Source organism: Bufo bufo, chromosome 2, assembly GCF_905171765.1.
Source record: "Bufo bufo chromosome 2, aBufBuf1.1, whole genome shotgun sequence".
In the NCBI taxonomy this organism is placed as follows: domain Eukaryota; kingdom Metazoa; phylum Chordata; class Amphibia; order Anura; family Bufonidae; genus Bufo; species Bufo bufo.
This window is the reverse complement of record NC_053390.1, coordinates 723,502,359-723,515,087: the sequence shown is the minus strand read 5'-3', so window position 1 is coordinate 723,515,087 and position 12,729 is coordinate 723,502,359. Positions and strand designations below refer to the sequence as shown.

General features: G+C 45.6%; 1 protein-coding gene across 5 annotated transcripts in view; it reads right to left on the bottom strand.

The window, feature by feature from the left end:
* AASDH (aminoadipate-semialdehyde dehydrogenase) overlaps window positions 1–12,729 on the bottom strand; it is a 38,726-nt gene that overhangs the window by 10,149 nt on the left and 15,848 nt on the right. For 3 of the 5 annotated variants that reach the window (XM_040418820.1, XM_040418822.1, XM_040418821.1), the window contains 5 exons: window positions 8,314–8,612; window positions 6,311–6,503; window positions 5,178–5,419; window positions 3,906–4,006; window positions 1,782–1,954 (listed from right to left, as the gene is read on the bottom strand). In XM_040418820.1, coding sequence (XP_040274754.1) covers window positions 1,782–1,954; window positions 3,906–4,006; window positions 5,178–5,419; window positions 6,311–6,503; window positions 8,314–8,612 — 1,008 coding nt within the window. Of the gene's footprint in view, window positions 1–1,781; window positions 1,955–3,905; window positions 4,007–5,177; window positions 5,420–6,310; window positions 6,504–6,953; window positions 7,041–8,313; window positions 8,613–9,573; window positions 9,690–12,729 lie in introns of those variants that run through there. The other 2 variants (XM_040418823.1, XM_040418824.1) reach the window with 2 other exon arrangements.

Here is a 12,729-nt window from a genome sequence, read left to right as displayed (position 1 = left end):
TGTGCATGTGAATGGGGGGCTCGAGAGGAATAGCTGTTGGCCAACAGCCATCTAATGTATGTGGCCATCCTAAGAGCTCATTTGTAGCTTGATTCAGTAAAAGTGGAGGACAATTGTGACTTTTACCATTACAAGGTGTCATCAAAGGGGTTCTCTGGGATGTTCATACTGATGGCCTATCCTCAGGATAGCTCATCAATAGGAGATCGGCGGGGGCCTGACTCCCAGCACCCCTGACAAGCAGCAGATTATAAGAAAGCCATGGCACTCACTGAAGCTCAGCACCGTGGTCTCCTCACAGCTTACCAAGCATTGGGCCGTCCATTGGATAAAGGCTTTCCATGGTATCACAGCTCAGCCCCATTCACGTGAATGGGACCGATGAAAGTGAGTGCCATGGCCTCTTCATACAGCTGATCGGTGGGGGTGCTGAGGGTCGGACCTCTGCCAATCTGATACTGATGGCCAATCTTCAGGACATCAATATCAGAATCCCAGAGAACACCTTTAAACAGGACCGGGTAACTCTAGAAATGGATAACAGTAGAGAGCAACCATGTGGGATTTTATTTTTATTGTACAAATTTGTATATTTATTTCCTTTTAAAGTGCCTCTGTCTGCATGATCGACCCTAATAAACCAGCCTGGTAAGGTTGCTCATGCTGATAAAAACAATCCCCTTATCTGTAGCTCTGTCCCTAATAAAAATGCTTTTTTATTCATAGCAATGGAGCACTGGACATCTCACCTAGCCCTGTCTTCCTGTGCCTGCTCCTCTTCAATCACAGGACCAGCAATCTGGTGCCTGCGCTGTATCTTCCAGTCTCCAAGCAGCACAGATTCCAAATGAGCAAGCGCCAAGACCTGGAGACACAGCGCAGGCACGAGATGACAGGTCTCAGAGCTTGGAGAGACACGAGAAGAAAGAGCTAGACAAGACATCTAGCCCTGTCAATATAGGGATAGGGACTAAAGCTAAAGGGATGTAACAAACTGGTGCTCCGAGGGCCCTGGCTGGCCCCTCGGTGGTCCAGGTAGGTAATTTGGCCACAGTCATAATAAGGGTATCGTTTTTATCAGCGTGATTAACCCTACCAGGCTGCCTGCCTTTATGCCTGGTTTAGTAGGGTTGATCCTACTAACAGATGGTCTTTAATATCAGTGTGCATTTAATTTGTGGATAAACGGTCATCATATTAAACTAGAGTTGCATGGTATGCTAAGCATAACCTTTACACTGATATACCTGACACTATTATATATTGATTTATTATCTTTCATTAGTTTATAGGTTTTTTGAAAACCAGTTTCCATCAGTTTAAGTTGTTGGGGGATTTTGGATACCTAACCAGTGCACTGATCAGTGAGCTGATCCATCCTGTAAGGGGAAAATCTTCAATAAATGCCAAAACACACACAATATCGGGATAAGTGATGCTCCAGTAACCCAACGTGATCCACAGACCAGGCTAAAGGTGGCCATAAACGTTAGATGAATGTCGGCTGAACCAATTTTTTTGGAACAGATAACCATTTAATTTGTGTAAGGGTGTCTTGAATCTCCGATCAAGGCAGATGTTGGGGGGGGAAGGGGGTCAGCACATTGTTTTTGCCCTCCCCTTATTACGAACAGATGTACAATTAGCTGAGCTGGGCATGCATGTATATGGAAGCGTCGGGAGAAATAGCTGATGACCAAAACCTGAAGTATATGGCCACCTTAAGACGACAGACTCAATTGAATGTGAAAAATGAAGTTGCATCTGCACAGGTCACATACCTGCTGTACATACTCCGTATTTAATCTCTTGCCATGGCGCTTAATCTGGTTATCTTTGCGTCCCAAGTAAAACATGTTCCCATCTTGCAATTTCACCCAGTCCCCCGTTCCTCTCATTTTTCCACAAGGCAGGACCAGCTCCCCATCCAAAAAGCATACTCGCTGTTTACCTCCTGAAAGTGGACAGAAGTGATAGTCAGCATTAATACATAACCTATGTATCTCAATTGCTCCGCAAAAGAAGCGGAAAGTGCACCCATGTCCTTTCCTCGGCCCCACAAAAAACAGAACCTGTCCTATTCTTGTGAGTTTTGTGAACAAGGATAGGACATTTTTACAGAAAATAAAAGAAAATGGTGCCCTGCACTCGGCTAGGATCCGTTTTTTTGCAAACCACAAAACAGTTACGGCTGTGTGCAACCGAAAACATCTAATGGTTTACTGATCAAATTCTTACATTAAAAGGGGTTGTTTCATCTGGGACTTTGATGGGATGTAGCTAGAATATGCCATCAAAGTCAGATAGGTGCAGGTCCCTACTCGAGAGCACACTGCGTATGCATGGCCTGCTCTCTATTCATTTCTATGGGACTGCCGGAGATGGCCAAGCTCTTGGAAAGGCTTTGGAGGCCGGTGCTTGCTATCCAGCACTGCAGGGGGTGAAGGAGGCACCTACATGCAGGCTAAGGTATGTCTGCAGGTAATGTAGTAGGTTGTTATGCCACTACATGTGCGTGTACGGTAATACTGAATATTTTGTACGAAGCAGACCACCCCTTAAACAGAACACTTAGTGTCCATTCACACGTTTGTATGTGTTTTGCATGGACACCGGCAATGTGCGTTCCACATTTTGCAGACCGCACATCGCCGACACTCTCATAGAAAATGCCCTTCCTTTTCCGCAATTGCGGACAAGAATAGGACATGTTCTATTTTTTTGCGGAACGGAAGTGCGGATGCGGACAGCACATTCAGGCTCCATTAAAAATGAATGGGCCCGCACCTGTTCCACAAAATTGCGGAACGGATGCGGACCCATTTTGCGGACATGTGAATGGACCCGTAGTCTACAAATGTACCTGTTTTCTGCCTGCAAGCTCCTGAACAAACAGACTTGCCGAAACCTAACAGAGATTGTCTTCTCCATGTTCTGCTACAGACTGATCAAAATGAGAGACTAAAATGGGCAAGGGTTGACCTCTCACATAGGGAGGAGGGGGAAGCTGCTTTCCCGATTAAAAACCCCAGTTAAACTGGGGCTACACAACGGACAGCACCCCATTTATTTTCAGTGGTTTATCATTGTACTCTATGAGAATGATGTTAGTTGCTACTATGACGTGCAGTCTACCAGGATTCATAGAAAATAGAGTGCCGTCTACTATAGGAATCAATGGGGACATTAAATTCACACACGATGTGAGGTGGACGCCTCATTTATTTGCGGTAGATGCTGTCTGATGGACTATGCTATCTACCACTGTGGAGACATATGCAATACTAAGTTGTATATGTTCCCATAGGAAACAATAGAGAAAAGACTTTCATCTCTTAGGATAGAAGATGCAGCATATGAATAGGCTATCTGCTGCTGATGTCTTCACTGCTGTGGGCATACAGAATAAGAATCAGCTGGGAAATAGTACAGGAATCAATGGGACACAGATACTGCCAGAGACCACAGACTTGAGCGGCACCCGATATTGTCTAGGTCTGCATATCCCAAGACTACGGGGCTCACTTATTAACTAATATACTCCACTTTTGTGGTGTATCAGTCGCAGATTTTGTTGCACACCATTTACTGGTAAAATCGGCGATGGAAGAGGGCGGGGCGGCAGGCTTGTCTCAGTAATCATTTTCTACGCCAGTTTTTGGAGAAGGAAATGGCTTAAATCTACGGCAGCTGGTCCGTCACACGTCCTGCTGGAGGAAGCGCCCAAGTTATGTAGAGGCCTGCGCCTTCCTGTAACTTTGGCGCTTCCTCCAGCAGTCCAGACACACGTAATAAATGAACACCCATAGTCTGTCATTCAGATAATCCTTTGTATCATCCTCCCACAACTTCTATAGGATAGGCAGCAGTTAGATGAAAGTTACAGGAATTAACTATTACTCTACCCAGAAAAACCTGTCCTTCTCCTTCTTCAACCCTCACATCGTCATCATTCCGGACTTCTACCATCGTTCCATGCAGGGGGCTGCCAAGGGGCACTGAATCACTGAACGTTTAAAAAAAATGAATGAATAAAACAGAAACATTAGCAAAGATATTTAAAAATACACTACAAAGTTCAATCCTGATGGCCGAGAGCAGAGAAAAGGTAAAACAATGACGTGTCAGCGGCCAGAGGGGCAGCAGATCTCCGTACTTTCAGTGACATCTGTTCACAATCTAAAGGCCGTTTTTGTGGATCTGCAAAACACGGATACCGACCGTGTGTGTTCCACATTTTGCGGACCGTCCTGCCCCTAATAGAACTGTCCTATCCTTGTCCGTAAAACAGATAAGAATAGGACATGTTCTATTTTGTTGCTGGGCCACGGAAAGGACATGCGGATGAGGACAGCACACGGGTGTGCTTTCTGCATCTTTCGTGGCCCCATTAAAGTGAATGGGTCTGCATCTAAACAGCAAAAAAAAAAAAAACAGATCAGATGCAGACCAAAAATACGTTTGTGTGCATGAGCCCTGATGTGTATAGGTACCAACAGTCTCTGATAACTGTCCATCCCAAGTGAAAACTAAAGCGAGTATTGGCCACATTACCCAGTAATGTACTTTTGCTTTCCTCTGGAATGAGTGGATATAGGTGCCAGTGCCACATAAATACCATAGGGCAGATTTATCAATGGTTTTACATAATAAAAGTGGTGTTTGTGCTATAATTTGGAACTTTTTAGAATTGATGGAGATTGTCTGCAATGTTTAGGAGTATATATTCTGCACATTTTACTCCAGCTGAGTACAAAGATTGGCGTAATCTGCCCCAATGTGTTTAGCAGAGGGAAACGTACATAGTAATGGAGTAATAAGGCGTGACAGTTGTTGAACGAACAGCTATATAGGGCAGGGGTGCACAACCTGAGGCTCAGGGGCCACAAGCGGCCCTTGTTTCCATTCTGTGTGGCCACCAACCATCTGGTAACAGACAAGACTTTCTGTGTCTCGTTGCAGCTCACGTGTATTTTACCAACTAGAAAAGGTTGGGCACCCCCGATCTAAGGTCTATATGCACATTTACAATTGATGTTGATTTAGAGATTGTGCTGGGATAGTGCATGAGATCTCATTGGAATACAAGACTTGTCTATCACTTGTCATCTGCTCTGAATTTATCCACATAGCTGCAAGTAAAGGATGCCTTGAATGTATGAAGAATTTTACAGTACCCAGATGGAAAGTTAAGCATGGTCTCTGGGACTTCAAAATAAGTTGCCCAACTTGAAACTTCAGTGACGCCATAAAGACTGAAGATGCGTGTCTTGTTGCCAGGCTGTCTCCAACTCTTTAAGACACTTAGAGGTGGGAATTGTTCTCCTCCAAGAGCCAAAAGTCTTAGGGATGTTTCTTTGGATAGCACACAAGACCAGATTGAATGAGTACCAAATCTTTTCAAAAAAGTGGGAGTGACCTAAGGAAACAAAATGTTACAAACAATAAGACACACAAAAAAAAAAACATTCAACCATGAAACAAGACCAACTAGTGACTTCAAAAAATCCTAACCATACACCTGGAAGTATGGCATCTTCACTACAGATCTGCCATTCCTGATTTCCTCCTGCCTGTCCCTGGTTGGAATAGATCATCAGAAAATGACCTATAGTTTAAAGGTCATCTATCTGCAGGATCAATTCCATTAAACTAGACATATTACTTGGTAGGGTTGTTTCTGCTGACGTTACCGTATTTATGGTTCCACATGGCACCTTTCCCAAGAAATTTATATTTTATTAACAAGCAAATAGGGTCACTGGAGCGCTGAGACGCTGGCCTGAGTCCTCGGGGCATCACCTCGCAGCTTCGTCTATACCCCCTCTTTCCCCTAGATTGACTGGGCCAGACATCTCACTGGGCTCTGTATTCTTAAGCCTGCACTGCTGTTCTGGTGCAACAGATACCTACTGCGCATTAAACTGAAGGGGACACTACGACTGTGCAGTATAGCGTCCATCTGCCAGCAGTTGCGTACGAGTGGCAGTTCCTGCGCAGTCACAGTGATGCAATAGTACGTCAAGGTGTGGCAACTACCTCAGCACCTCGACGTACTGTTAATAAGAAAAGTTGGATGACATTATTATATCTAATAATTCATCATATGTGAATCATAATGATTTTTCATATATCCAAATGACCAATAAGATGCCAAGAAGAGCATCAAGAACTGATCAGAAGGAAGTTGCAATTGTGCAGTCTACAGGAATCACTGGGCAACATAAATGGCGGGCACCGGGTAAGAAGTCTTCTGTAAGTGGATTTATGTAAATGTTGCACTGAAGCTGAAAATACCTCTGCAACCTACCTGCAGCACAGTCACTTTATGCTGGTGGAACAGCAGATCGCACAGCCGCGGAGGCATCATTTTGAGGGGGTCTGGCAAAACCAGAAGACAGGCTCCAGTAGATAAGGCCATGAAGATCTCAATAACAGATGGGTCAAATGTTAGAGGTGATGACAGCAACACAACGTCATTTGGTGAGACATCAAAGATGGATCTGCAAAATAAATCGATATTCTGTATGGGGTACTAATGTGACATCTCCATCTACATTCATTAAAACACATATGGTCAAAGTGGAAGAGGCCGTATAAAGCAATGCTACAATACTGAGCCTGGGATTTTTTCACTGCATTGCTAAAATCCTGCCAATTTAGTTGCTTAGAAACCCGGCTTCAGATGCACTAAATATTATCTGAGTACATCACGACTGGAAGATTAAATGTTCCTTTCCAAGGAGCTTGTCATGCAAGGCTGACAATTCATCCATCACCATTTGTTCATATGTGAGGAGATGACAGCGCTTGTCACAACGACTAAAGGCACCAAAAGAGTGAAAATGTACCCCAAATCAGCTAGGAAAACTCCAAAAATTAATCGCCTGTCCCCTGCTCTGCTCCACAATGTAACGCCATAGAAAAACGATATACAACTGACTCAGCATTACATGATCCTGGCTTATGAATGGGGAGCAATACCAGCCGTACGCAAGTAGACCACGCTGGTCCTAACCCAAACCTGGAGATCTAGTGGGGTGCCTTCCAGGGGACAGGCCGATTTCTATACAGGTGCAGTATGTTCTTACTCAGCCACCTGTAACAGTAAAGCAATGGAGCAAATAGCTTTGAATAAAATGATCCTGCCGTTTTGTGTCTACAGCCCCTATGCAGACCTATGTGTCTGCACAGAAGAAACCCTGGGCTGGCTGACCCTGCAGTCATAATCTGTTCTCTTTTTCTAGAGGAAGAAAACTGCGGGGCAATTCCCCCCCAAAGTGCCAGGAGAAGTAATAGTACGTCATGGAGCGACCTGCTGGTGGAATGTTATTCTACATTCACTGAATTTCTCAAAAAAAAAAAGGCAGAATTCAGGTCAGGAAGGGAAAACTGTGTAAGTCAGCCCTTCATACAAAAGAAAAGAAATGCCAAGGAGCACGTATCCAGTGACGGATATACAATTCTGAATTGTACTACTGATAGAGACACTATACAGAAAAATGTGAGGTCCTTTGCGCACATTTTGCCCAAAACGTGAGTGCCCACCAAAGAAGCAACCCTGCACTAAACAGACTCACCTTTTGCTGAATTGTAGATTTAGAGGGGTGGCTGCCTCCATCTTGGCCGTGCCCCGTATCCACCCATCTGTCCAAAGTTTATAATTAGAGCAGAGTGTAGCTGCCTGGATCCCACTTTCTCTGGAGACCTAGGCCCAATGAGAGGTTAGTCCATTTAGTGGAGGGTTCCTTCTGCAAGCCTTGGCACTGGAAGATGGGCTCACACACGTTGACCAGAATGTAAGCTAAGAACCTCGATTTCACGTGTTTAATGAATATATATATATATAAAGAAAGGCAACTTTTCTGATGCGCCTGTGTTCCTTATAAAATGAAAAATATATATATTTTTTTCCTTTTTTTAGATCGTTGTGCTGAGCGACATGTCATTTCTCTGTTATTCCTCCCAGAAATGTATGAATAAATTGACCACTGGTCTTTACCATTCCTCTGGTCAATGAGGTAGGCTTCCTAGAGACTTTGACCATGTCCAATTAGTGCTGGCGGAGAAAGAATGTGAACAGGCATGCCCCAATGACTAGGTGCGTGGTAACAGCCCATTGTGAACTTATTCATACATTTCTAGGAGCTATAACTGAGGAATGGCACAAGGCAGAGGTCTAAACGAGCCAGAATAATTCTATTATGGAGAATGTCAGACATGTCAGGAGAGATGCCAGGTCCTTTTTTACAAATCAGTAAAAGAAGACATTAGGATACATTGTGTCTGCTGCTTTTCACGAAGCTTGCTTACCTTAGATGAAGAATATTTGGCACAATGCAGCAGTGTGGTACGCTGACTATTTTGGGGGTGCCCGTTGTCCCAGAGGTGTGCAGAACATAAGCTAAGCATTGTCTGTCTCGAATGTCAATGTGCTCTTCATTCTGCAAGCTCTTGGTATAGTCTCTGTCACCAGGTATATGGGGGTCTACTTCATTATTGGCCTCTGCTTCAACCCTTATCTCACTTGTAACAGCCTCAAAAAGTGTAACGTGAAGATGCTGGACCGTGGATGACTCCTTTTCAGTCCAACCAGGTAGTAACTTGAACATCTAGGAGAAGAGAAACCATAAATAATACTTGAGCGCCACTCACTTAAAGGGCATCTGGTATCTATAAAACTGGCTGAACTGTTACATGTGTGAAGGCATCTGTGTTGGTCCTATGTTCATATGTGCCCGCATTGCTGAGAAAAGTGATGTTTTAATATATGCAAATGATCCTCTAGGTGCAACTACCGAGCCCTCTGCACTTTGATTATGCCTGCCTGGCCCTGTCAATCAAAGTACAGAGGGCGTCACAGTTGCAGAGAGAGCAGAGTCTCTAGGTGTGTAGACAATGCGGGCACATATAAACATGGGACCAACACAGATGTCTTCAGCTGCCGAGCACACATGTAACAGGTCAGCGAATTAATAGGTACAAATCTGCTGACAGATGTCCTTTAAAGGGGGTTTCTAGTACATTTATATTAATGGCCCACAGATCAGCTGTTCTTCAGTAGTTCCAGCACTGGACTACATAGCCCCATCCACTGTGTAGTAGACAGAGCAGGTTAATGCAGCGCTGCTCCCATTCACTTCCACTGGAGCAGAGCTGAAGTAACCAGCTTTGTCCACTAAACAATGGATGGAGATGGGGAGTTCTGCCGCCAACTCCCAGTGCTGTTGTAGAACAGTGGTGCTGAGCGTCGGACCCCCACCAATCAGATACTCATGGCCTATGCTAATGATAGTCCATTAATATAAAGGTACTTAAAAACCTCTTCAAAGTTAGCTTAATCTAGTGGGTGCTGTGTGGCGCCATAAGCTAGAGTTTGGGTGCTATGCATTATATCCACTTACTAGTTCAATTGATCAGGACAAGCTCGATCTTTTCACCTCTACACTGCTGATTCACCAAGAGAGGCTGTCAGGCAGGGCTTCCTTTACACTGCGCTCACTGCCAACCTGTAAAGGTCCGCTGCTTTATGCCTTTAATAAGCACCTTGAGATGCCCACCTGGCAGGCTTACCTTAAATTACTGTCCATAGGGCCACTTACACTGTCACATCTAGTTTGTTGAAAGTGTTAAGTTTCCAGGCCAGGCTGCAATGCGTGATAGCGCTGTGTGATTGCTGCCAAGCTGCGTCTCTCCTTCTCTGCTGGCAGTGCCGTGCCAATCTAGCTCCAGGCTCAGAAGCTGAGTCACATAAGACAGGCTGGCAGCCACAGATACAGGGTCAAAAAGCAAAAGATGTCTAATTTGCTTTTCCGGCAGTATGACTCTAGCTGGCAAGCAGGTCTCCAGAGGAGGGCACAGAGAGGCATAAAGGGAACCTGTCACTAATTTTACACTGCCCTATATGAGGGCAGTATAAACTGATGACAAAGACCTGGCTGTATACCAGCTGCTTTCTTAAAATCCAGGGTGAGAACCTCCAGTGGAAGCCAAGCACTGGAGTCCTGATGTTCATGAGCTGATGCAATGTGAAGAAAACCTTAGACCTCTCACATGTCAGTGAATCACGGATGTGCACTGTCCGTGGTCTCCACGGACAGCAAACGTCTCTACTGACCTTGAACAGTCACTGTACTTTCACACAATTTCATTTCATAGGGCTCATGCACACGACTGTATGTATTTTGTAATCCGCAAAACACGGATCTGCAAAAATTTGCATGATGTTCGTGTTCGGTATTTTGCAGAACGGAACAGCTGCGGACGCGGAATGCACAAGAAGTAACTTCCGTGTTTTTGCGGACCCATTGAAATGAATGGTTCCGCATACGGTCTGAAAAAAAAACTAAAAACGGAAAGAAAATACATTCGTGTGCATGAGGCCTAAATAGACCAGGGATCAGCAACCTCTGGCGCTCCAGCTGTTCTAAAACTATAACTCCCAGAATTCTTCTTTCACTTCTATAGGAGTTACAAGAACAGCCAAGTGTGCATGCTGGGAGTTGTAGTTTCACAGTAGCTGGAGTGCTAAAGGTTGCTGATCCCTGTAATAGAGAATGGTGGTTTCCAAATCACTTCAATGGAAAAATCTGCCTTCATCCACCTGAAAAACGAGATTTTTGTGAAACTCACCTGTAAAATCTCTTTCTCGCGTAGTTCATTGGGGGACACAGGACCGTGGGTATAGCTTGCTGCTGCCACTAGGAGGCGACACTAGGCTGAAAAGTGATAACTCCTCCCCTGCAGGCTATACCCCCTCCAGCCTGGAGAGAGCATATCAGTTTGTGCCCAAGCAATAGGAGTAGGAGAAAATAACCATACGGTAAACAACCAACAACTGACCAACGCCAGTCGGATCAAACCAGAACTGGGGCCATACTGGCTCCACAACCGCCAACAATCACAGCAAACAGAAATTACTGGGTGGGAGCTGTGTCCCCCAATGAACTACGCGAGAAAGAGATTTTACAGGTGAGTTTCACAAAAATCTCGTTTTCTCGCTGGTTTCATTGGGGGACACAGGACCGTGGGACGTCCTAAAGCAGTCCACGGGGAGGGAACAAATCACATGCCCATGGAGAAAAAACAGCCTCGAGGATGCGTAACTCACTGCCGCCTGCAAGAATTTGCTGCCTAGAACAGTATCCGCCGATGCCTAGGAAGGCACCCGGTAAAACTTGACGAACGTGTGCCCGGAAGACCCAGATACTGCCTTCCACACTGGAAGCTACTGCATGAAAGAGATGGACCCGAGAAGCGCTGACCGCTGGTCGGGTGGGCCAAGACTCAGCTAGGCGCTGCCTACCCGAGGGCAGAATGCCCGAGCAACCGTCGAACGGATCTATCTGGAAAACATCCTTTGGAGGCCGTCAGCCTTGACAAGGACCCCAGAATAAGAATTGGTAGAAGTCCGTAGGGCTGTAAGCGCTAGGCAAGGACAAGCAAGCTCAGAAGCCAAATCACCTGGCTGATGGAGAGCTCGGTCCGAGTACTACGAGGGAGAAAGAAGAGAAAACCATGTCTGTGAGGCGTGGAAAGGCGACCACCTTCTGCGAAAAAAGAGGATCCTGGACGGAACACTGCCCTATGTTCGTACTTAAAGAAAAAAGTACGTACCAGAAGGCGTATCAATTCAGAGAAAAAAATAAAAAATAACGCCACCAAACAGCTGGCTCCTGGCCGCAGCTGTGGAATCAGAGCTAAAAGGCCAAGTCCGTAGCATTCACCTCTGTTCCAGAGAACGGCCCCTAGGGAGCGGAATATTGGTATACCAACGCCCTTATAGCCATAGAGGCTGGTGGTGAGATTTTTAGTGAGAGAAGCTGCCTGAGAATCACTAAGAAACATACGCCTGAGCCAGGCGTGCCCCACTGCAGGCCAAAGTACCAATACCACACGGGAAAGGTAAAGTAAAGCCAATGTGAGCACCGCTAGTGATGGGAAGCCCCGTCAGTGACCATATTTCAACAAAGCGGCAACGCTGCCTGGAAGGCAGATGAGTGGAACAAAGATGAGAGAAATACTCTTGCCAGGTGAAGTTCGACCACGACGTCCAACGCCTCCGCCATACCCAAGGAACCCTGGACCCGTGAAAAAATAGAGATGGGCTTCCAGAGTGAAACAACCCATGGCTACTGGTCAGCTAGACAGGAGGATAAGGAGATCAATTATCCACAACAAGGGGAGACCGGAAAGGAAACGTGTGATCCGTACTGGGGACGAAACCCCTACTAGCGGGGGATGTCGTAACAGACACCCGCTCTACCCGTCTTAGGAAGGATCTCAGTCCACCCCCGGAATGAGCAGTGAAAGAACAACCACCATTGGCTTGAGGTGATATCACTGACATCTGAAGAGAGGTAGCACCAATGGCGTTACGGTATGACTACTAGAATCCAGGTCCCGCTTAGAACGGCAATCTAGTGTTGACGAGTGCCGTAGGGACTGATCTACCCAGTAGAACGCACTCAAAAGGTAGGTGCCGATCAGCCATGGTAACTACACCATCGCCACACCCGGGCCGACGACAGAAGGACAATAGATAATAATAATAATGAAGAAAGACCGGCACTCACTGTAGTCCTCTACAAAAGATGATGACTATTGGTCACATACAATACTCTGTGACGCGTTTCGGCTCACATCAAGAGCCTTTCTCAAACATATGGATATGGATGTGGCAGAAGGACAACAGTTGTCAGAGCCACAGACCCTTATTGGTAGTAAACC